At 47.4% G+C, this 25,112-nt stretch overlaps 1 protein-coding gene across 2 annotated transcripts in view; it reads right to left on the bottom strand.

Moving 5' to 3' along the window:
- The window catches only part of SLC7A14 (solute carrier family 7 member 14), a 29,957-nt gene extending 6,360 nt beyond the window's left edge, over positions 1-23,597 (bottom strand). Inside the window, exons 1-6 of one of the 2 annotated variants that reach the window (XM_074547445.1) lie at positions 22,975-23,597; positions 9,294-9,684; positions 4,234-4,470; positions 3,258-3,475; positions 1,229-1,375; positions 133-341 (exon numbers count right to left, since the gene is read on the bottom strand). In XM_074547445.1, coding sequence (XP_074403546.1) covers positions 133-341; positions 1,229-1,375; positions 3,258-3,475; positions 4,234-4,470; positions 9,294-9,597 — 1,115 coding nt within the window. In that variant the 5' untranslated portion in view covers positions 9,598-9,684; positions 22,975-23,597. The remainder of the gene's footprint in view (positions 1-132; positions 342-1,228; positions 1,376-3,257; positions 3,476-4,233; positions 4,471-9,293; positions 9,685-22,974) is intronic. The other variant, XM_074547446.1, reaches the window with a different exon arrangement.
- Positions 23,598-25,112: the final 1,515 nt, after the last annotated feature.

Below are 25,112 nucleotides of genomic sequence, written 5' to 3'. Positions count from 1 at the left end.
TTCTGCACCCACTGTATCTGTGCATGCCCATTGCTCCCTGTAGTGACAGGATGGGATCCCCAAATCCTCCAGAACAATTTCCCCTCAGATCCCAAGAGGCCAGAAATAAATGCCAGCACGGGTATGACTGACCTGAAGAGCAGCCCATCTCCAGCCATAGCATAAATGACTCTGGGCATTGGGAAGAGGGAGCCCAGCAAGCTGACAGTGAGGCCAGCCACGGACCCGATGGCAACAATGAATTTGGCTGCATAGAAGCCGTGGACCACGAACATTTCCATCAGTGGGGACTCGGTGTCGATGGCATCATAGGGCACCATCAGTGTGAGGATCATGCTCACCTGGCAAGGCAAGAGGAGCAGGACAGGGCTGTCAGCATCAGCACTGGGGGTGCTGGGGATTCTCAGGGTGGAGGGGATGTAAAACACTGGAATTTGGTCTGTTTGCACTTTGCTGTAGGGAGTTAATCCAGAAAACTGTGGAGTCTTAGTCTCTGCTACCCAAAGGCAAGAAGGGGATGCTTGAACCTCAGTTCAGGGGTGATGCAGGAATCAAGTGGAACTGGGGAGACCCATGGGTCTGGCAGGGTTAGCAACACTCACTTTGGCTGCATTCCTGTGTGGGAAATAATGCTGGGGCAGACCCTAAATCCAGACTGCATTGCTTGGAGAAAAACTCTGGCCCTATTTGAGTCAAAGAATTTGTTTTCATGAGAAGCCCACTCCCATGAAGGAGAGGTAGTAGGTGAGTTTCTTTGAAATTATCAAAACAGTGGTTTTTTTCTTCTTCATAACTAATTTTTGCTCTTCTGCAAGGAAAATCTCTGAGCACAGGCATGCTTTTATTGGGGTGCAGAGCAGTGCAATCTCACACAGCCATCCCTGCCTATCCTTCCCCTCACTTGGATCCTCTCCCATATCTCCAGCAGAGGCAGTGCTGCTTTTCCCAGAACCACGGAGAAAGGATGCTGCAGTGCTGCTGCTCCTTCTTTGCTTCTCTCCTGGGTGCAAAAATAGCTGTGGATGGGGACAAAAAAAACCTGCCTGCCACCTTGTCCCTGCAGCTGGCAGAGGGGTCTTGTCAGGTGACAGGAGCCTGGGGACAAACAGAGAGGAGTCTTGGCAGGCACTGGGCAGGTGCCCAGAAGGACTCACATGGTACATATATATATATTTACATGCATCCATACATATTTATGCACATTCACACCTGTGCAGGGAATACTTACAGACACATAAGCTGTCAGGCATGTGACGAGCGAGGCTGTGATGGCATAGGGGATAGAGGTGTTGGGATTCTTGGCCTCCTCTCCTGTAGTAGCAATGATGTCGAAGCCAATGAAGGCATAGAAACAGGTTGCAGCCCCCTTGAGCACCTGTGGGGAGGATCAAACATCTGGGTGCCAGGAGGGAGGCTGGCACCCAGCCAGGGAGAGAGAGCTGAGCAAAACCAGAGCAGCGCTGTTGTGCCTTGTCTGAGCTAAAGGGTGAGTGGCCACAGGTCAGGGGGTGTAGCTCTGGGGACTGACCCTGGGAGCGCCCCTAACCCACTGATCTGAACTGGGGAAATAATTTCAACCTGTGCCCTCAGCCGTGGAGGCATCTGCAGCTCACCCCACAAACCTGCAGTGCCTGAAAACGCCGGGAGATCCTGCCACTGTCAGAGGAGACAGTCAACCAATTTCAGGTTTGCTTTAACAATCCTCCACCCCAAATCCATTTTTATGAGTAGGGATCTGGAACATGTTTACACGTTCTGCCTTAGCAAGATGTCTCATGTGGCAGCAAGATCCGCTTGCAGAGGAAGCAGGAGAGAGCAGCAGCCGTCAGTTGTGAGCCGCTTCCCAAACAACCTCTGTTTTGCTTGGAAGCTGCAGACAGGTTAGGAGCACACACTGGAGCACTTGGATGAGGAATTATTTGTACTGTTTGGTTATTTTTTTTTAATGTGATTTTTAAAAATATACAATATTAGCGAGGACATTTATAGGAAAGGAACATTGGAGCAGGGTGAAGACAGCCTGGCTGATCTGGAGCTGTGAAACCCTTGCAGCTTGCTGGGTACCACCTGTCCATCACACCTCTGTCATCTCAGCTGTCAGGAGATACTGCACAAAGTAAAACTCAGCTCTTTCAGGGACTGTCTGTAATTATCCTTTTTAAATATGCCCTACACTGCTGGGGATCTCACACTTGTGCTTGGTGGTGGATTTACTTTTACAAACAACTTGTGAGACAATGAGCCAGCTGAAAAGGATGAGACCACCCTACTGAGGTTTTTTGTGTTTTGGGTATGCATCTATCTTTTAAAACTACTTTTTTTTTTTTTTTTTCTCCAAGAGATATTTGGTGCATTGAATTGGAGCAAAATAGATATTTTCCATTTTCTCTTTTTCACTCCTATTATATAGTATAACAACCCAAGCACAACCCAAAGGTAAATATGACCTCTGTTCTCAAGTGAGCCTGAGAGCTCATCTCCGCACTGTTGTTCTCTGGCAAAGAGGCATTGATTTACTGGATGAAGGTGCAGGGACTATATGCAGGTTTGGGACCCTTTCAATAATCAAGATTCGTGGTTTACTTTACTTTCTTGCTTATTTTTCTGCACAAAACCCTAATGGAGTTGAGCAGTGTAAATCTGAGAAATTATCTTGGGTTTAGGCCAGCTGAGATATTTTCAGTCTCTGTTCATCCTTGGATAAAAACCAGTGCAAGCAAGCTAAAAAAGCCAAATATGTCCAAATTCTCAGTAAGCTTTGAGGGAACATCCATAAAATAAGTGCTGGCAGGTGGCATTATGAAGTGCTCAAAACAAATGCTTGAGAACATTGTTGTTGAAAACCAGCCAACAAAAGTATCTCCCTGCTCCGCAGAGGCTGAGCCAGCTCTCTGGAGCTCCCTGTCTTAGATAGCCACAGCATTTTGCTCCATTGCCTGGCAATTAGTGGCATTGCCTTGGGGATACTCCCATGCGGAGTTTGAGTCTGCAGAAGGACATTTTGGAAAAGTTCTGGATTTATGCTAAGAGGAGTTAGGAAATGAAGCATTGCTGTACTCTTTGGGTTTGGTGGAAAGAGCCGGTCTGGATCCAAGCCTGCACTCCTGGGATTTGAAGATCCCTGGCCAAAGCACAGGTGGATTTAGCAGGGCTGGGATCTGGAAGGTGCAGCAGAATTGGGGTGTGTACACCATGAGCCAGGCTGAGTGTGTGGCAGCACTCAGGTGCTGTGTGTCCCTCTGTGCTCCCAGACTTACCCCTGGCCATCCGAACGGCAGGAATTGCCCTTCAGCCCAGTTGTCACTTTTGATGTAGAACAGACCAGCAATCATGATGAAGACCCAAACTGCCAAGTTAATGACATTGAGCACGTTGTTCAGTCCCACCGAGTTCTTCACCCCCATGGCCACAATGATGGTGACAATGACAGCAATGACCAGAGCAAGAAGGTCAGGGTACGACTCTTCTCCTTTCCCTAGGTGAGAGAAAAGAGATGTGCTACTCTCCAACCACAGAATATCCAGAATCACTGTGGGAGAGTTTTAAACACTTTTCAGACCTTGAAGTTTTGCAGAACTCTTTAGTCTCATTGCAAAAGTGGTCTCCAGAGGCCCATGTCTCCACTAGCTAAAGTTGTTTAATTAAGGTGATAAATCTTGATGTCTCAAGACACTGTTTGGACTTTTGAGAGAGCAGCAGACCAATGACCGTGTCCCAATTTGCATAACATGTATCTGCCAAGTACTCATTAAAAATCAATCAGCCATGAAGTTTTCATGACACAGGTACAGGACAGCTGGCTGGTTTGCTTACTGGTAGGATTCATGGGCTGTTGCTGGAGCTGCTGGTCATACAGGACCACCACAGCCCCCAGTCTCCAGCAGTACAGCTGACACCAGCTTGTGCTCTCTAACAAAATTCTGTGTGTGCCTCAAGGGGACCAAGCAGAGTGTTTGCACTGGGTGAAGGGTTTCTGTGCTGCCCCTACCCTCTAACATTTGACTATTTCTGTGCATGCATTCTAAATGCCAGCTCATCCCAAAGGGGCTCAAAATATCCCATATCCCATCCCCTCCAATCCTGCCTGCGCGCCAGGCTGCTGAGGCAAAATACCAGAGCCAGCCAGACAGTAAATAATGAATGAAGCCTAATATCCATGTCTGACTCCTGATGAGCTCCCAATTACTTTTCCTGCCCGAACTGATGGAGGTGTCTGTGCCCAGCAGGACGCACCCAGGCCGTTGAGCGTGCCGACGCTGCTGATCATCCAGCGGCTGATGGTGTGGTTGGCCAGCGAGTCAAACATGCTGCTGAGGGCACTGGCACCTGCAGCTGTCCCGATCAGGTACTCCAGGATCAGGTTCCAGCCAATGAAGAACGCCACAAACTCCCCCACAGTCACGTAGCTGTAGGTGTAGGCAGAGCCCGTGGTCTTGGGGACGCGCACGCCGAACTCAGCGTAGCAAACGCCTGGTTGGAGAAAGAGGAAAAGGTGTAAGGAAAAAGAGGTTGGGAAATGGAAAAAGTAAAACTGCCTGGGTGCCACCTTCCCAGAGGCTAGGAGGTGTCAGGATTGCAGTCAACGTCAGGAACATAGAGACATTGCATGGTGACCCTCCTTACCCTGTGTCTTGGCTTAAAAACCAGAAATATTTCCACTAGGAAATATTTCAAACCAGCCAGATGTTTACATGGGATCCTGGACCAGTGCTGCACAGTCTCATCCCAGAGGAAGGTGCCACAGAAGGCTACACCTCTCCCTGCCCCAAACTTCCAATCTCCAAACACTCATCCTGCATTATTTCTGCAGATCCAGGCATGAGCACTGTCCTGATCATCCTTGCTTTTGTTCATACCCAGGCAAGAGGGGTTTGAAGATGTCTTACACAGAGAACATAACTTATTTTAACACTTAAAAAATATTATATTTAAATCTTCTAAAGAATATTTGCAAAACTAACTGTGCAGAAGAAGAAAAGAAAAGCAAAAAGTATTTAACTGTAAACATTTGGGAGGAGGATTCATCAGACTTCAATACTTTTTGAACTCTTTGTGTGCTTACTATGTCAAGATAATTTTTAATAAAAACCTGACCCTGACACATTGATGTATTAAAACAACCATTAGCTTTTTTTTTTTTAATGAAAGGATGTACTTAGTCTCAAATTCTCCAAATATTATTCAGGACAAGTGCTGAAAGGGTCCTGCATGTTTAACACTGATTAGGCCCCTGCCCCAAAGACCCCAGTAAAGTTCATATGGGTGAATTGGTTAAGGCTGTTACTACCATTGAGTAAACACATAGTAATTATTGAGCTCTCTATCAACCAATATTCTCCATTTAGAAGATAATAATTGCTTCAAATTTGCAATCAGTTTAGTACAGAGAGGGAAATGAATAATTTATAAAAATGTTATGAGGTGGCTGCTCTTCCTTAAGTGCTGTTTTAACACTGTACAAACACAGAGTTGTTGAATCTCTTAAGCTGAATTTGGTGGTGCTTGTTTTCCTGCTTCTGGAGGATTTTTATATTCCATTCACTGCTTAACTTGAATGTGGGTTGCTTTGCAATGGGACTCTTCAAAACTTGATTTCTGTAAAGCAGCCCAACAGGAGCCACAAGAGGTTTCCATCAGCCCTACCGACAGTCATTATTCAAAGCTGATGAAAAATGCATGCACTCGGCAAAGGTACGGCGTTCACAGATAACTGCAGGCCTGAATGATTTATGAAACTGGTGCTCTGACGAAGACAAGTATCTAGTGTCTCTCTTTATTGGCCTTAAAAATACATACATATACACTCTTTCTTTAGGCAACTCTCATTTTGGCCAACGACAAGATAATGATTGAAGAGGATGGTTATCAACACACAACGATAATGCTAAAGCAAAGAAATGAATATGTATAAAATGTTGGAGTTTTTGATTATTCTACTTGGATCCCAAAATAGAAGAGCTGTTTTTCACTAGGGGTTGGGTACAGCAGTAAGTTGAGAGTATCAGCATTAGGTGTCAGCATGTATTACACACAAACATATATATAACATATACTAATGTCTGCTGCATTCACACGGTATTATTACTATTATTGTTGTTATTATTAATATTTTTAAATTATTATTATTATTATTTTTGCAATCTAACTGCACAATAAAACTGTGTTACTCAGTTACTCCTTGGCAGTTCAAGCCATTCAGCACTTTGTTCCCCTGTATGCAGAGGAATGCAGCTGTCCCAGTGCTCCTGCACAGCCAGTCCAGCTCTGGAACTGCAGAGAGAGGTTGGGTACATCCTCTCTGTCACAACTGTTTAATTTGGAGACAGATTTCTCTTCTTCCCCCAATCAAGAGTGTTTGCAATTTCTGAAGAAAACAAGACAACACAGTGTTTTTTTTGAAAGAACAAGCATTCTACAGAGGATCATTTCTTTTCCTGGAATGTCTGCTACCCTTGTGCAGTTGGTGTGACAGTCATTACACTTGTGTAATTACACAGTCACTGACATTGTTCAGCAGGACATAAACACAGCTGAGTGGCCTTGGTCCTTCCAAGATCCCATCCACAGAGCAGCCACTGGGCAGCACAACTGGTGGCATGAGAACTAGTGCTGTTGGTGGGCTGACATGGTGGTGGCCGTGATGTGGGTGCTGACCCTGCCACTGATACTTGGCACAAGGCTGCACAGGAACCATGAGACTTCCCACAGGGCACTGGCATGGATGATTCAGGGGAAAAAATAACTTCTGAGAGGGGCCTTTCAGCTGCTCTGGAGGTAACTCCAAATAATCCATGCTACCACACAAGAAATCCAGAGGGACCATCTTCCATCAACCAAGAGCAGCCAACTTATTGAGGAAGGCATATTATTTTCATCAAGCCACTGAGCCTGTTGCATTCCATGATCACCATGTGCTGATGTATAAAAGGCAGCTCCATAAGGAAAGCTCCCACAGAGCAAGGACTCCCATCTCTCCAGCTCCACCCTGGCAGCTGCAGGCCCTCAGCCCAGCCCTCATCCTGCAGCCAGCAGCACCTGAGGCACATGCTCAGCTCTGCCCTGCTCCATCCTGGCTGCTGCTGATCCTGTTCCTGCTCCACTCTCAGGTAAGAGTGTGGCACTGTGCTCCAAAGTAGGTTATTGCTTTAGGAAAGAAGATCACTAAAGGCACAAGAAGTGGGTGGTGGGAAAGGCTCTGGAGAGGTTGATGGGGTTGGGTGAGATGCAAACTGCTGATTTTTGCTGAGGAGGGGTGTTGGATAAACAGGGGTGAAAGTGGGGAGTGTTGGTGGTCACAGCTGATGGCAGGAGCCTGAAGAGCACTGCGGGTTTTGTGGAGAGAAGCTGGGCAAGCATTTCTACTTGAGAGATGAATGAAAGGTGTTCTAGTGAGAAAACAGAAGAGGTTGATTTAATTTATCATTCAATCAATTATAGTGTGTTTCTAAGTACCCTGATGAGGCATGTGTTGCTTAAAACTATGGAAGGCACAAGCCGAATTTGTTGAGTAGACAAAATTGGAAAAGTCCCTTTCTGAAACCAGGTTTAATAGTGCAAAGAGGTTTCCCTATCGCAGGGCTTCCCTATGGCTGTGTCCCTGGATGGTTTTGGTTTGTCTGTTTTTTGATTTTTTTTTTAAATCCAAAACCCTTGTGGGCTCACTTCTGCAAGTAGTGGGGTTTGACTTAGTGATCTGTGATGGACAAAGAAAAAGTTCCTTAAAATCTGTTCATGCACACATGCCCAAACTCAGCGCCTGGCACACCAGGCGTGACCAAATGGGAAAGCTGAAATCACATCCCCAAGGAGTCTAACAGCCCGTCCAGCTCCTGAATTCTTACTTGGTTTTACTTGCCAAAAATGTTGCTGTTCCAAACAACAGCAGCGCTAACGATGAAGTGAGGAAGCAGCCAAGGAGACTATCCAAACACTGCATCCCTCACAAAACACTGTCCCGGGGCTACAAAAGCAAGGGGAGATGAAAGCAGAGCAGGCTCCTGTGGGCGAAGGCGGGAGGAGCTCCTGCTGCGGGGCAAGGCTCATGTCTGGGGTGAAAAACCCCTTTTGGAGGACAGGGTGTTTGTGTTAGCAGAGACCCACCCAAACTCCGTTTGCTCTTGGTTTGCATCACTGCCAATAAAACCTTTGCAGCTGGGAAGGAGAGACACTGATGCTATCTACTGCCTTGGTTAAAAAACAAGCGTTTTTGTTCATTTGTTGTGTTGGGCACAAAAATAAGCATTGGATCTCAGTGCAAGCTCTCAGCTCTTGTTGTGGGCTTTGGAGGGAGCCTGAGGATTATCCCTGGGCTCTGCCAGGGTTGTGCCTCTCCAGGGACATCAGGGGTTTAAACTCCCCCTCACTTTGGTGGGATCTCCATGGAGGAGGACTGCAAACTCTGGGAAAGACCATAATGTGCTTCCACCTCTCATGACAAAAATCCAAAGTTTTGAAAAGCTGATCTGGGTCACTTTGCTGTGTTGTCTCTTCCTGTCGTCTATCAAAGCCCTTTGCCATTTGCTCAGGTCTCTTTATCCAACCCACAGAAAAAAGCTGGATACCAGACTGACACAGCATGCAAAGTCCTCTGAGCAGAGAGAGCAGGAACATCACATCATCGTGTTAGCACTGATCTGGAAAGGACAAATGCCAGCAGTACTGGCTTCATGGAGAAACTGCAGCTCGAGCCATATGCTCAGCTGGGTTCCTACAGAGGAGATAGAGTTCACTATGTTGTCACTAAAGTACATAATTTCTCTCTCCCTGCACATTTGGTTGTTGTTTTGGGTTTTTTTTGTTTGGAAATTCAAAGACTGATCCTGCATGAATGGGAGCCAATGAAATCAACTCCAGAACTAATTGAAGAATTTTTTAACTGTTAGACATGTCAACAAAAGAAGCTGGCCCTGGTACTGCCCAAGCCACTGACATCCTTCCTGTTGGAACAGAGTTTCCTACAAACTCTTGCTCCAGTCCTGTGGCTTGACCACACTCTTGGCCTAGAACACACTCTGCAAAACTCACAAATATCTTAAAATGATTGCCTGCAGGCTCCATTCTTGTAGAAGCCATTGGCAGCTGCTCAGGATAATTGTGCTTGGCTGCTGGCTCCCAGTACAAGGTTTGGTCTGATATTTGGGCAAGGAAGGGCAGCACACCCCATGAGCTGCGTGACACCTGTGGGAAATAGTTTTGAGTTGATGGGGAGGCTGCTACCTCCTTGTAGCTTATGGTGCTGAGTAGGGAGAGGAAGGGAGAGGACGCAGGACATGGCAGAATTCCCAAAAACCCACCTGACAAGATGGACGCGACGGCAGCGATGATGAAGGACACGATGACGCCGGGCCCCGCCATCTCCTTGGCCACCAGGCCGGACACCACGTACATGCCGGTGCCCACGCAGCTCCCCACGCCCAGGGAGATGAGGTCCAGCGTGGTGAGCACCTTGGCCAGCCGGGCGCCCTGGGCGGCGGTGGCGCCCGTGCCCTCCAGCATGGACTCCACGGGCTTGGTGCGCAGGACGCGGGCGCGCAGGGCATGGCCCGCCGCCCCCCAGGGCACCCGCCTCGGGTCCAGCCGCGACAGGAACCCGCTCATGGTGCTGGGCTGGGCACGGCTGGGCACAGACGGGGGCAGCAGCACCGCTCAGGGCTGCGGCTGCGTCTCCATCCCGCGCTGGCAGCCCTGCAAGAGAGGGGAGCAGAGTTTGTGACTGAAACAGCAAAGAGAAAAAAGAGTCAAAAGGGCCCCTAAGTTCTCAGAATTTCTGCTGCTCAGAGTGACTCTGAGATATGTACAAGCTTCTTTTTCCTAGCCCGGCTGTGAAAGAAGGAATCAGGATTTTTTGTTCTCGTTCTCAAGGTTGTTTATTATTTCTTACTTATAACATTCTTTTCCCAACCCGCCACAGGTCTGTCTGGCAGGTCGGGTTGAGGTACACTGCCTGTTTTTGGGGTGGTGTTACCTTTTTATACTAAAAACTACATGTATATTATTTACTATAACTTCTCAATATTTATCACTTATGTAAAACAGTGAGTTTCTACTTTAAACGAATTGAACAGTGCCACCATCACAGCAGAAGATGGAGGCCAAGAAGAAGGAAAAAGGCTGGACATGCTTAGATTTTTAGAGTTTTTAGAATGTGGTTTCAAGAAGCAAGATGGAAGAATCTAAGGGTGTCCAGTCTATTTTTCACCTTGTGACAAACTAACTGTTATTCTACTTAAACTCTCATTACTTGTAATTCTTCATATAAAGGTTGGTAATTGTTTTTTTCTATGGGTCAAATCAAAGGCACAGGGGTCTTGGGCTCTGTGCCAAGGCCTCTGAGACCCTTGGCAGGGTCTGGAGTCCTTCAGGACAGCCAGAGGAATTTCCTGGGTTCCAACACTAAGTTGTTTTTTGCTGTGCTCCAGGGCTGGCAGAGCTTTGCTTTGACAACTGCTGTGGAGAAATCTCCTTTGTCCACCCTCAGTTGAGAAACAGAGATGCACTGCCCTCCTTTGTGTTCACACGGGTTCAGCCTCAGTCATCACTACAGTGCTACAAACAGCAGGAACCTGACTTCCTCCAAATTCTCATTACGTGGTTTAATTGCTGCCAAAAGTGATGATGGCTACACGTAACTGTGAGGTGCTGGTGGCCACTGAGGCCCACTGGGCCCTGGTGGGGACAGAGTGTAACTCCAACCTGGAGTGGAGGCAAACTGGGAGAGAAGCTCAGCAGGAGCAGTGTGGGCTCCACTGGCCACTGGAGAGCGAGTGACCAACAGCATGGCCAGCTGCAGCCATCTTTAATACTTTAAAATTATCTTGCCCAAACCCATGTGCCCTAGGATTGTCTCAAAAATCATGGCCTTATCTTGGTTTCCTCTTTCTCTCTGCTTTTTTCATCCCCAGTCATATTTTCAAGAGCAATTCAGCAACTGCCATTCCTCCCACCCTCTCTCCTCCCTTTCTGCTGTTCTTCAGCAAACTGTGTGACTTCAGCATTAGGGACTTTCAGGTGACACATAATGACTTCTTGGCTTTGAGCAAACCAAGAAGAATTGACAAGCTGCAAGCTAATACAAGGGAACAGGAAAAATAGCTTATCAAATATGATTTTTTATCGGGCAGCTTTTTTCCTGTCAATACAGGAATATTCTCTTATTTTAATTGCCTTGAAGACAAACCACTTATTTTTTCCCATCTTTACATCCCAAACAAATTACATTGTGTCCACAAGGCAGCTTCAGTGTTGCTGAAGTTTATTAAATGAAACCCAGCATTCATTTCATGTTTTGGTTGATCACTGTTCAAATTGTGCTGATTTTTTACCTCGAGCAACCACAGGCTGAAAGGCTGCATGTTCTAGCTAGGAATAATAATGAGAAATTGTTACTGAGCAAATGTGGATCTTTGGGTTGGGAATAAAACCTGGGTTTGGTTTTTTGGTTGCTCAAGGAGTCAGCTGGCTGTGAGAGAGGCTGGCTCACAGGTGAGGTTTTATTTTCTGGCTTAAAGGAAGGTTTTTGTTGGAAGAGGGCAGCTGAGCCAGAGCTCAGCAGGTCTGCACCAGCCAGGATGAAACAGACCTGTTCTCGTGGAATAAATATGGAATTGTTCAGCTTTGAAAAGAACTCTGAGATTATCGACTCCCACTATCAATCCATGTTCCCAAGTGCCAAATCTCCAAATCAGTTAAATCCCCCCAAGGGTGGTGACTGCACCAATTCCCTGGGCAGCGTGTTCCAGTGCTTGACATCCCCTTCCATGCAGAAATTTTTCATAATATTCAATATAATCTCCCCTGGCACAACCTGAGCTCATTTCCTCTCATCCTGTCACTTGTGTCTTGGGAGAAGAGACTGACTCCCACCTGGTTCCAACATCCTTGCAGTTACAGAGATCAATAAGTTCTCCTCTGAGCCTCCTTTTCTCCTCAGGGCAGCATGTTCCTGTCCTGGCCTCTCCACAGTGGCTGTGCTTTGCCAGGATTGTGTTTTAGCCATGTAAAAAACAACAACTCAAAGAAAAACCTCTCAAAATCCATCCTTTTATCCAAAGCATGGCATCTCTGGAGTGTGGGCTGGAAAAGAGGTGGGCTGGAAAAGGTCTTGCTGTGCTTCCCACTTTCTATCCATTATTTAATGATATCCTTTGAGCTTTGTGGCTTCTCTGGGTTGAGTTTGAAATACTTGGATTTCTGTGCTAGGGTTTGCACTAAATTGACTTAAACTAGTCAAGCAGCTGGGTCTTCAGAAGAGGTAGGATGGTGTGGGATAAAGGCACCAAAGGTCCAGGCTGGTCCTTGGTGCCATCACCAGGTCAGGCTCTGGCATGGGAAGACCTGTCCTGTGTTTTCAGGGGGATTGGGACCCCAGTTTTTCATCATCATGTCTCTGGGTGTCTGATGAAGGCTTTGGGAAGGGTGGCATATGTTCCTTACTGGAAGAATTTCACATTCAGATAGGAAAAATTAGTGAATTCCTCAGCCTGAAGAGAGATGACTGATTTGGACAGCCCAGCTCACTCTCAAGCCACATCATGGTATAGAAATTACTTTCTCATCAGCATCTCAAAGAACCCTGAGAGAAGACAGGGCAGTCTTGTCCTGGAATAATCTTAACTGCTAAAATGATGGAAAAAAACTTTAAATATTTTAAATGGTTTAAATTTAAAGCAGGACCTGGCTGGTGGATTAGTGATGCACCCAGATTTAGGCTGCTGAGCTGTTCAGCTGCCTGGGGCTGGGCTGTGACCAGCTCCTGCTGCATGGCAGCCCCACAGATCCCTGCAATTCAAGGGGTTTAGTCTTCTCCTTTAAGTCATCAAGGAAAAAAAAAACCCCTTTCAAAACCTCTGAAATGAAATAACTCCATAATTGCTGCTATGCTCAATTAAAGCAGTCATTCAAAACTATTCCAGATGTTTAAGTAAGACCAGCATATTGCTGCTATGTAGCTTGGAAAACATCCTTTATCTCCATTTGAAACCACAAGAAAATGTGTCATGGATGGCAACCACCTCCATGGGGCAGGGGCAGCTCACTTCTGCTCTGCTCCACTAACCCTGTAAAAGGAATATTTACTTGGGAAGCAAAAGGAATTTTTACTTGTTTTTTTTTTTTTTTTTAATCTTCTGTCCTCACCATAAACCCAGGAAAATGAAGGGACCCGTGGCTCAGAGGGGACAAGCTGCAGCTGGGTTTTGGAGCTGCTCAGCTTTCCACTGTCAGGCTGCTGGGGTTGGTTTTCCTCACTGGCTGGCACTTGCTGCTGCCACCATGTGCCTGTCAGCACCACTGTTTGTACCAAAACACTCCTCTTCATCAGGGTAAATTGACTAAAACTGCAATCAAGCCAGAAGGAGAGAACATAGGTGTTTACAGGCATGGATCTTCCTTAGTGTCTGGGTTGATGCTGAATTATTCCTCATATAAAACTCATTCTGCTGGGGAGATGCAGCACTGTGCCCCCCCAGCATCTCCCACCCTCATCACCCCCCATAACTCCTACTTCTCTAGAAAATTGTCCCCAAACCACAACTGTGCCTTAGGATGGCTTTTGATTTTCTGTTAATGACTCCCGTCTGCCCAGAAGTCTGTAGGGGTATCCATGAGCAAAGACCTCTATTAAAATCTGCTGGGGATGCAGCAAGGAGCAGAATATCGATGTGGTAAATGGAACAAAGAGAGCTCCTGTTGTTGTATTGATGGAAAGCTAGGCAGGGGCACTCATTAAGAGAAAAAGGTTGGGTTTTCCCTGGTTTTCCATGGCTCACAGAGTAATTGCTGCAGAGGAAAGATTGCTGATGCCTCCAGCAGCTGGAACAGCATGGATTTGGCCCTGGTATGCAGGACACCTGTTTGCTGCAGAGGTTTTTAGGGGGAAAGTCCCTTTCTCCTTTCTCAGCAGAGCTGTGCTTCAGAAATCTGGGATTGGAGCAGGTTCCTATCAACCCCCAAGGCAGTGCCTGCTGTGGACTCCAGGAATATTAACCCTGGTTCATGGTGCAGGAGCATCAGCCCTCAGATGCACTCTAGTAGGGACTGTGTGCCAACATCACCCTTGGACAAACAGAGGTTCAAAGGGGTGCTGGAGGTAGCTCGAGATGACGGAAAAGGCATCTCCTGGCATCTGCAAACCCAGAAAAAGAACAAGGAAAAAAGGAGCAAACATGCCAGGCTGACCTCCCTGCTGCCCCTTGATTTTCTCTTGAATGGGGAGCTCGGTAGCGATGGGGTGGGTTTATCAGGAGCCGCTCAGGGCTGAATTCCACCCCAGCTCCTGCCCCGGGAGAGGCTGAATTCCACCCCAGCTCCTGCCCCGGGAGAGGCTGACGTTGGCCGGGCAGCATCTCTGAGCGCAGGGATGCCTTGTGCCAGGCTCCCCGGAAGGTTTGCATTACGAGTGCCTCTCGATTTGGAGCTTCATGCGCTTGTTTTCACAGTGTTGGTCCCCAGCTGGGCTGCCACTGTACGAGCTGGCTCTGTCTCCATCACCAGCCCTCCCCAAAGCGATTTAAAGGCAGGCACAGAGCCGAGAGTGAGGGCTGGTCCCGGTGCTGCGCACGTGGGTCCAGCTCCAGCAATCTGGCCTTGTGCCTTGGCTGGTAATTTTGGGGCTTTTCTTATTTTTAATCTTTCCATTTTTACCTCTGCTTGAGCAGTTCGAGTGGAGCTGTGGTTAATTTAAACTACAGTAGTTGCTAAATTAAACCACTGATAACACTTCGGGTTTGAGACCAGTTTTCTCTGTGCATCAACTGAAAAAAATGGGATATTTTCTGTGTGTGTCTTCGTGGCAAAATGGAAATGGAGAGGTTGAACAGCACTTTTCTATGGTGCTTCCATCAAGGTTATACTGAGTGCTTTGGCAGTGTTAGCACTGCTGTAATATGGCTAAATATCATTATCTTCTTCTGACAAATAAGCAAAATAAATGAGGAAATGTTTATTTTTGACCAAAGATATAAGGCAAGGGTGCCATGCACCCAGAGTTAGCCCCCAGGAATTCCTAAACTTTGTATTCTAGTCTATAGTGCAAGCATTAAAAGAGCATAAATGTGTAATCCAGTGATATAATTAGCATGTACATAGAGATCACCCTTTCTCCCTCTTCCCAGCCTTCAGGGGGATACAGTGTGATGGTTTAGCTGCTGTCCTTGCTGGGGAGAGACTGGACTGTCTGGATAATCAGGGAAAAGGCAGAGAGAAGGATGGGAGTGATGTCAAAGCTTCTTTCTGTCTTGCAGCTGGTGTTTCCCTTTTCCTAAGTAAATAGCAAATCAATATTTGAGCACTGATCTGTGCCCATGCAGGCGAGCAACGAGAAGGTTTTGGTAGCTGAGGGCTCATCTTCCTGCCTGGATGAGGTGGGAGATGAGGTGATGCATTCAGAGGTGAAATTGGAGCGTGCCACAGGGAGGGCCAGCAGATCCCTTGATATTGAGCTGTTCCAAACTTTGCCAGGATTAATTACATGCCACCTTCACAAGCAGCTGGTCCAGGTTCCCTTGGGATCCTCTGGAGCAGCAGGCCTGTGAGAAACAGCTCTGGGACTGAAAGGAGCAGTGTTTTCCTCCTTCCTAAGGGCTGGATGCACGTGGAACACCTACAGCTCCTACAGCCTGAATGGGATGGAAGCTGAAATGTTCCTTTTGGAGATGATCATGCACATCCCTGCAGGCACTTCCCTCCCCATGGTAAATCCCCCTGTTCCAGTCCCATGTCTGGGATTTTGGTTTTCCCCTTGTTTTCTGCCCTTTTTTGCAGGGCTACCAATCACTCCCATGGTGCAGAACAGTGTAGGAATGGATGCAGGGCATGACAGATACAGGAGCCTGTGCGTGCCGAGATGAAATAATGCAATATGCATGAAGTGCTCTGTTTGGCTTTGCAACAGAGCTATTTAACCACCAGGAAAAAAAAAATATAACTACAGAGAAAGAGGTATAATCAATTTGCACATTTGCAAAAAAGGTCTCATTTGTTGCTGCTGTCTTGAGGTGGGAAGGTAAAAGCCTTAAAAACTGCAACAAGGCAGGGAAATGGCAAATCAATAGATGGGTGAGCTGAGCAGGAGGTGGGGAACCAGGAACATCTTGGAGCTGTTCTGACAGGCTCCCTCTAGGAGACTAGTGAAACCACATGAAATGAGTAAAATTTGTTGCTCCACCAGTAAAATGGAGAGATTCACTGCCTCAGAGGGTGTGGTGGTTAATCTGTCTGGGTTTGCTACAGAAGCAGATGAGAAACAATGCTAAAAATGATTAACAGTCCCCTAGACATGCCTTGTTGAAGACAATATTGGTTTTGTACCTGCACGTGCTCGTCTGCAGAAGGACCCTGGAGGCTCTGTGCACTTTCAAATGCTCCTTTGTGGTGCTGTGTGATTTTGCATTCCAAGTGCAGATATTGATACCAATTCTTTGAGCACAGCCTCCCCCTCCTTTCTGCAGTCACAAACTGCAGTGATGTCAAACAATGAAACTCCTAAAGGAAATTTGGGTTCACAGGTCTGGGTGCTCAGGGTTTCAACGTACTGTCCACTGAGGTTCTGGCATTTCAAACACCACAGGAGGGGTGCCCAGAAATGCAGATTTGCCTCATTCAGACTCGTAGATTCATACAATGGTTTGGGTTGGACAGAATCCCAAAGATCACCTCATTCCAACCCAACCTGCCGTGTGCAGGGCCACCTTCCACTAGACCAGATTGCCCAGGGCTCCATCCAGCCTGGCCTTGCAGATATGCTGGCACATCCTTCTGCAACCCAGGTTTTTGGGAGTAGCAGTTCCAGACCCTGAGCTGTGACAAGAGGAGAAGCATGATCTGATTTTTCTGGAATAGAATGAGTTGCCCATTTGCAATGCTGGCCATAGATTCCTCTGATAGTATGACTGCCAGCAGCATCAGTGGGGTGTTGGCAGCCTTGGATTTGTGACTCTGAGCTTTTCCCTGGTTTTAGGTAGTAGGTTGTACTTCCAGTAATCACTACTTTGATGAGATAACACATTTTCTGTACCAAATCTCACAGTGAGAATGGGCAACAGCTGCCTTTGTATCACTGAAACTCTAGACCTGAGCTACCAGACAGTTTCTTCTAGAATTATACTCCTTTAAAAACTGTCTTTGCTTTAACAACACACAAGAGGGAATCTCTGTAATTACTGGGCTGTGTTTTCTTTTCCTTTCCTCAGTGGATCCATACTTTTACATCACAGAATGAAAGTCATTATGGTTTGCTGCAGGCCAGACAGGAGAGCTTTTTTCATTTGACATAATTCACAGAATGGGTTATTTATTAATGTGTGAGGCTCTCTAAACAAAATGGATTTTTACTCTTGCGAGAGTCTGGCTGATACATCATTATGACAACTTATTTCATTTCTGGGTAGCAGTTTGAACCCAGTGACGAAAACACAAATCTTTCAGTAAAGAACTGATTTAACACTAAGGCTTTGTCATCCAAACAAAGAAAAAATTCCCCTGTATATCAAATACAGGATCTGAAAATCCACTGGTTTTAAACCTCTAGTTTTGTTTTGAAGATTGCTGGTTTTATAGAGATTCCTTTATTCCCCACTAAGACACTGCTGGGCTTTTTTGCTCTCAGTGCTGACTCTCACTCACCAGCAGTCTTTCCACCTTTCTGCAATAATTCAGTAAGAGTCTGAACTGCCTTTTACACAGTAAGCACATCAAACTTACACCATTACTCGCTCATGCCGAGTTTCAAATGCATTTATCTTTTGTTTGTGCACATGGTCTCATTAATTACTTATCGTGTTCCATCAGCAGTTACACAAATGTAATTGATTATGCCTCACTGCCCCACTTCCACTATTTTGGCTATCAGCTAATTAATGCAGGCAAGGATCTCAAACAACAGCTTTCCTCAGAAGAAGCTGGAAAAACACATTCTTCAATCCCAAGCCTACTAAAGGTTCCAGAAGCAGCAGTAGTAGCATATGCAAATCAATGGGAGCTTTTTGCATATGCAAATAGGAGCCTTGAGCTGGGGAGAATTTGGCTGGTTGTAACCTGTGTCTCTAAATTCCTCAGCAGAAGCCTGAGGTAGGTTCAATGCACCTCCAAGGAAGTGAATAGCAGCTCCTGCTGATTTTATTACATTTTGCTGCTTATTCTTATTCACTAGGACAAAAAACCCCTCCCTTACATGAGTAATTCTGCTCCATTTCAGCACAACCGATTATATGAGTAATGTGATCACAAGTGGATCAAAGATGATGATTTAGAATGGAGTTCATGTGTTTAGTCATTTATCACCATCACCCAGGCAAAGGCACTGCAACACCTAAGTGATGTGTAATGTGAGTAATACCTGGTGCTGTAGCAGGAGGGCTTTATTCCCAGTGAGTTACAAACTTACTGCAGACTAACACTAAATCAGTCTCTAGGATGGCACTAGAGAAGCAGAATTAAATGAAGAATTATGTGTCCTTAAGAGTGACAACAGCATAAAAGTTAGAGTTTGATAATATTCCTGAGCAATGCACACGCACTGCCCGGAAATGTCCTTTTGTAGCAAGGGAATCAGTGCAAGCCAACATGATTAGCCTAAATTAAAGTAGCTAATTGCCTCCTTGCTCTTAGCTTCCCTTGGCAGCAAGACCCCAGACCCAACCTCCTTCCCTGAGACATTTGTCTCCCAGCCACAGCCAGCAGAGTGTCCCCATGGTGTGCTGCCCTGCCTGGCAAGCACAATTCCCCTGCTGTTCCTGCCCAAGAGTGAGAGGAGAGCTGCTGGAATGTTTGTGCCAGAGCTCCCAGCCAAAGGACATATTGCTTCTTTCTGTCTTAATTTCCTTGGAGCAGAGCTGGTGACCCTGGTTATTAATTGCACATCTCCCAGCCCCTGTTGCTTCCCAGCCAGTTGTTTAATGAGTGGAACACACCTGCTGGTGCCCAGGTGTCTCAGACAAGGCTCTGGAGATCCCAGATGCTTCCTGAGTGCATCACTCCAGGGCTGGAGGGGTGTGAGACCTGTGCCCAGGGCTTCCAGCTGGGAGGGAAGGACAGCCAGGAGAGGCAGATGTTCCTTCACTGCCAGACCAGGGTGCCCAAATCCTACCTGGAGCCACCCAGGCATTGCTGAGCACCACAGCTCAACAGGTCCATCATTGAGACCTGGTTCAGTAATGCTCAGGCACACGTTTAAAGCCAAGTTTTAATTCTGCTGCTGCATGTGGAATGTGCCCAAGTGTGCAAGTGATGCACAAAGGGATATTTTTATCCTCAGCTTTAAAAAATTTTGTTGAGGAAGACTCAGCCCAGGCTCAGGGAGCTGAGGATGTGCAGGAGGAATGGCCCAAACCACTAACTGAGGTCATGGTGACCAATAAACCCAGTGGGTGCTAACAGGGTCTACCCTGAACCCATGTGTGGTTTTATAGATTTTTGCTAAAGTTTTGACACAGATACACTCACAGACAGTTGTAGCATGGCAACAGAAACCCATTTCCCTGTAGGCAGCAAGCCACTTTGATCCTGTCCTCTCAGAATTAGGATGTGGTGCTGGAAACACATGTGCTGCAAAAGCTCTTCTTCTGTTCACCTGCCAGGTGGATTTAATTTATGGTGTCATGGCTTTCAATGAATTATGGATACAGTGACTGTGCAGAGGAACAGAAACAATGGAGTCATGTGCTGTGTGGCTCCACCTCACTGGCTTTGTTTCGTAAGTGCCTGGGCTTTGGTCTGACAGTTTTATTGTGGGAAAAAATAGTTTTCTCTTAGAGATGTTCCAGCCTGGTGACAGCAGGGGATGGGCTGTGGTGGGAGCATAATGCTGGCCAGAGCACCCAGTCCCCTGAATTTGACTGCAGAGTCCGGAAGCAGGGCTGCTATTCAATGAGCCAGGGAAACTCAGGAGAATTTTTCTCAACATACAAGAGGAAAATTGCAGTTTCCAGTTCTTTCAATTTTGGCATTTTCCCATTGACAACCACAGCTTAGCTATGTCTAATTCCTTGTAAATGAAAAATGTCTTAGGACTCTCTGTGGATCTGGGTCTGCTCCCATTTACACGTGGGTGGTTTAATGAGTTCAGCAGACTCACCCTGGACTGAGGTGAGACTCTGGCCAGGTTTTCATATCCATAGGAAGTAGCTGAAAAATGCCTGATGTGTTTCTGGGCTCTGGATACTTTACGTATCCAGATCTGTCTCTCACAGGCTGACAAGCTCAGACCCAACCACGGTTTTGTATATTATAGAGAGCACAAATCTGGGAGTGATCTGGGGCTTTAAATTGTTTTTATTAATGTGCGAGTCACACATGCTGCCCTCCTGCTTATGTTGTTTTTTGTGTGACATACAGATCCCACTGCTACCCACAGCTGAAGTATTTGCTTTATTTTTTGCATTCTTGTTTTAAAATGTCTTAATAATCCAAACAACAATATGCTGCTTAAACATTTTGATGATTTTAATAGCTCAGGTGCTCTGAAAGCATAATTTTGATTATTTGGGGACTAAGAAATCAGTTACAGACTGCTCTGTTATTCTCTTTATTTTTTTCTTGGCTTCATGAAGAGCCCAGGATTGTGTTTACGTTTGTGTACGTTCTTGCCATCCTATTTGCTTGAATGTTGCAGTGCTTCAGAGAAAAACCATTAATTTAGCTGTTAGGAGGCTTTCCCATTCTCATTGAATTTTCTAGAAAATCTCCTGTTGCCTTTAAGGGAACAGGGAAGAAATTTTATTACATGTGCGTGATTTCAGAACTGAGAAAACAGACTGTCTTCAGAAGGAAGTAGTGTCAAATCAGCCTACAAATATATCCTTTAAAATGATTTTGGCTGGAATCCTTCCTGATATGATCCCATCTGAGACTCTGAAGTTACACAAAGAATAAATTTTCATCATTTTTGTATAATCCAAAAAAAATTAGAGAAGGATAAAACATGTCTTGACTTGAGAGTCATGAATAACTCTCTGAGGAGAATGTTTTATGTCTTAAAATGCTTCCCTTTCCTGCACCATGCACGAAGAAAGAGATTCTTTTGGGGGAGAGTTAATTAATGAAATCAGTTGGAAAATTGGAGGATTCAAAATAGAATTTGGTCACTTATTTGTTCTGCTTTGGCATATGGTTAAAAATCCCACCCACTGAGGGGGTAGTGCTTATCTAAAGGGGTAGCTGGGGCACTTGGAATTAAAGTTGTGTCATTTCTGTGCCTTATTTGGGGAATTAAGGATCAAAGGTACCATAAAGTCCCCAGAGTTAATTCTGTCTGAGTCTCAGGCCATTGGTTTCCAGGCAATTATGCTGCAGGGAGCCCAATGCCTTGCTTTGGCTAAGCTGCATATTTTGGGAGGAGGACATCAAACCTTGACACAAACAGATGGAGAATCCAGCACGTTTTCTGATGGTTCCTTCATCAGGTCATCAGCAGTCCTCTGCTGAAAAATGTGATCCCTCCCTTAAATTGGAATGTTTTGGCTTTAGCATCTCAGCACCAGCTCATGTTGTGCCTCTCTTTGGCAGACAGAGGAATAACTCAGTGCCTGGTAATTTCTTTCTGTAGAGGCTCTTAGATTCAAGGATTCACATCACTTCCCTCCCTGCTTTTTAATGAAGTGAATTCTCAGGTGCTGTAATTCCTCCTCTGTAAGGGCCTTTCTCCAGTCCTTGACAGGTTTTGGTTTTTCTTTCCTTATTTTTTTCCCCTTACTTCCAATTTCGTTGTCATTTTTGTTGATATCTGCTGTGCTCTGGCAGTCTGTTTTCGAGGGCTGAGGTAAAATTTCCTTCCTACATCTCCACTTACTGAAGAGCAACTAAACAAGCCTTTTCCCCCTTTTTCTTGTTCCCTGACTTGTCTTATCACAGCTCTTGCATCTGTGCTGTCTTCTCAGATATGTACTGCACATTTGAGTTCATGTCAAGAGGACCCAAGATTCCTTGTTGACACTATTTACTACTCATCAGTAACTGTTTTGTTGGGAAATTTTGCCCCTTTAATAGATTAAAATGGGAAATCAGACCTTGGACCTCTGCAAGACCCCCTAATTCTCTGTTCTCATGCACCAGACATTCCCCATGGAGCAGTACATTTTAAGAACAGATGCTGAGTTTAATCTTGGTAACTTTTCTCTCTAGCACTGTTTTTGGCTTATTTGAGGGTTTTTGTTTATTTACAATATGTTTTTCAACTCTGCTAAGTCACATGCCTTAGCAATGTGTACCAATAAAACAAACACATGTAAATATCTTTAGCAAACAGACTTTCAGTCTCATGACAGTTTTTGGGCAGTTAAACAAATGCCTTGGCTTGCTGAAACCTATTTGCCTGCTACTCAGGGACACTGGGAGAATTAATCACTTAATACACTAGATTAAATCAGACATGGCTCTTTTGAGACAAAAATCTTCACTGGGGTCAGCCAGACAGGGCTTCCCCCTCCTCTCCACAGCCGGTGCTGCTGCTTGCACAAACCCTGCTTTGGAGCACTCAGCCTGTGCCAGGAGGGCACCAAGCCGATCTGTATAAACTATTAAATAATAGGGCACAACACCGGGGCTGCAGAGCAGCTGCGAGAGCAGAGATGGGGATTTTGAGCAGCGCTGCTGGAGCGCACCTCGCTGCCCGGCAGCTCCGAAATACCCGTGCGGAATCAACAAACAGCACCGAGCCGGGTGACGTAAAGAGGAAGCCAACTCCATTCCCGGCCTCGGAGTCGCGGGGAGTTTGGCAGGCGCAAAAAGGGGGGAGGAGGACGGAGCCGTAACCGGGGCCCGTCCGCGGGGTCGGGGCCGCCCCGTCGGGGCTTCAGCACCGCGGACAGCGCCCGCCCGGAGCCGCGGCCACACGCGGGACCGACGGAGCCCGAGCGGCCCCGGGGGTGGCACCGGCCCCTCGGTCCCCCCTGCCCGTCCTCTCCCTTCTGCTCGCATTCTGTCCCCTCACTGCCCCCCTCCCGCAGCGTCCCGACCTCCCCGCGCCGCGTTCCGTGCCGTCACCTGTAGCAAGAGCTGTCGCTTCGCTCAGGCCACCCGGTGTCCCTCCTGTCACTCCGGTTTTTTCCCCGTTTCCAATCAATCCCGCGCCGCCAGCCCCGGCGCCCCCGCCTCCTCCTCCTCCCCGCGGCGGAGTGCCCGACACTCCGCCAACACGGGGCCGGGGCGGGGGTTGCTCAGCCGGGCTGGGCTCCCCCGGGGCCGGTGCTCCGTGGCTCGAAGGATCCGGCGCGCTCTCTTTGCCCAGCGGGGCACAGAACCGGCTCCGTCTGCGTGGCGGGGGGGCCGCGGCCGCGCTGCCCGGCGGGGCTCCGGACGGACAGACCTTCCCGGTTCTCCGGACAGACCTTCCCGGGCGGGCCGCCCGTCCCCGCTCCCCGAGGAGTCCCCAGGCTCCCCCGCAGCCGTTCCCTCCCGGCGGAGCGCGCACTCACCGCGGGCGCGGAGGGACGCGGGCGGCGCTGCGGGGGCGGCGCTGCTGCTGCAGCCCCAGGGGCGGGGGGGCTGCGCCGGCACCGCCGACCCGAGCCCGGCTGCCGGCCGAGCACGCAGGGCGGAGGGAGGGGAGACGGGGATGGATGGAGGGAGGGATGGATGGAGGGAGGGAGGAGGGCGCTGCAGCTCCTCAATTATTCAGCGCTTCCCCTCCCCGCCTGCCGCATGTGACCGCCGGCAGTAGCCGCGGGCCGTGCCGGCCCCGGGAGAGCTCCGTGCCACCCCCACGGCCACCTCCCCTCCGTGCCGGTCCTCCCTGCCTGGCCAAGTGTCCTCAGGGCTGGGGGTGGCCTCCCCCAAACTGTCTGGCTGGTGAAAATTAACTCTCCTGGCTGCCTCCTGCAGCGCAGGGCTTTCCTCACCCCCGGACAGAGCACAGAGCACAGAAAATCTCGTTTTTCTTTTCTCCTTGAGCTGCACTGTGAGATTTGGGTGTTAATGCTGTAATCCCGGAACAGGCAGAATCAGGACTAAAATAATGCCTCATGCATTGCAGCATGCTGTGCTGTCCAGTCCTCTGCACAGCCCAGCTGGGAGGAATTAGGTATCAGGTGCAGGATATATTTAATATTTTATACCTGTGGCTACTTTAGAGGATAGCTGAAATTCATGATCAAGATTATTCCTTTTTGCAGTTTTGTTTCTCAGTTTCTGCTGTTTGGTTTGCTCTAGAAATACTCCCTATCTGTATTTTGACATCAAATCCAAACTGGGTTCATCTCCAGTGATGCCTGGGGAGGATCACGTTTCAGTATCTGTTACAGCTTCATTCTATAGCTTCTAACAGGACCTATTCCCTGTGAGAGCTGTGTCTCCAGTGGAGAGAGACCTTTCATCCTCCGAAAACTGAAATAAATCTCTTCTGATAAAAGTTAAAGGTGGGACCCTTCAGTGCAAGCAGTTCAGTTCAGAAGTCAATGTTTGCCTAACGTGAGTGACCCTGACAGAGCTGCATCAATGGCAGTGACCTTCTGGGGACATACAGACAGTGACATTGCACAGATACACACGGACAGGGTGGGGGCTGGACTAGGTGACCTTTACCCTTCCAACCCAAATTATTCTGTGATTCCACATCCGCGATCCTGTTTTTGGCCAGGAGAGCAGACCACATGTCATCTCCAATTTCCTTTCCAGTCTTGACTCCTGTGGCAGTTTTTGTGTCTTCCCAGATGAGTGCCACAATCTTCCCAGTTTATTACCAGACTCCTTCCTCTCTCCAGCACAGCTTTACCTTGCTGTCTTCCCTCCCTCACGGAAGTCTCCTTGCAGTCCCTCTCCTCCCAAACAGGCGCAGAAAACCTCTCCAGGTTACTGCTGGCCAGCAGAAGGTGTCATCACAGGATGACAGGATGCTCTGTTCCCTTCCTGCCACTCTGGCCAGCGCACAGCACAGCACAGAGACAAAGCACTGTCAGCTGATTACCTTCCTCACAACCAGCAGTTTTGAAACCCTGTTTTTTTCATTATTTTCCTTATTTGCTGATTGCCTGAAAGCAACACTCAGAGCTGCAGCTGCTCTCCTGTCCTTTGTGGTCCTTATGCTTCCCATTTGCTTGTTGTTGTTTCTCTTCACACCCACTGGCTTCACTCGGTCCCTGGACACTGGATGGAGCTGTGGATGGCAGGAGCTTCCCCTGGACTAC

Source organism: Zonotrichia albicollis, chromosome 9 (assembly GCF_047830755.1).
Source record: "Zonotrichia albicollis isolate bZonAlb1 chromosome 9, bZonAlb1.hap1, whole genome shotgun sequence".
Classification (NCBI taxonomy): Eukaryota; Metazoa; Chordata; class Aves; order Passeriformes; family Passerellidae; genus Zonotrichia; species Zonotrichia albicollis.
The sequence above is the reverse complement of the archived record's forward strand: the minus strand, read 5'-3'. Positions and strand labels throughout refer to the sequence as shown.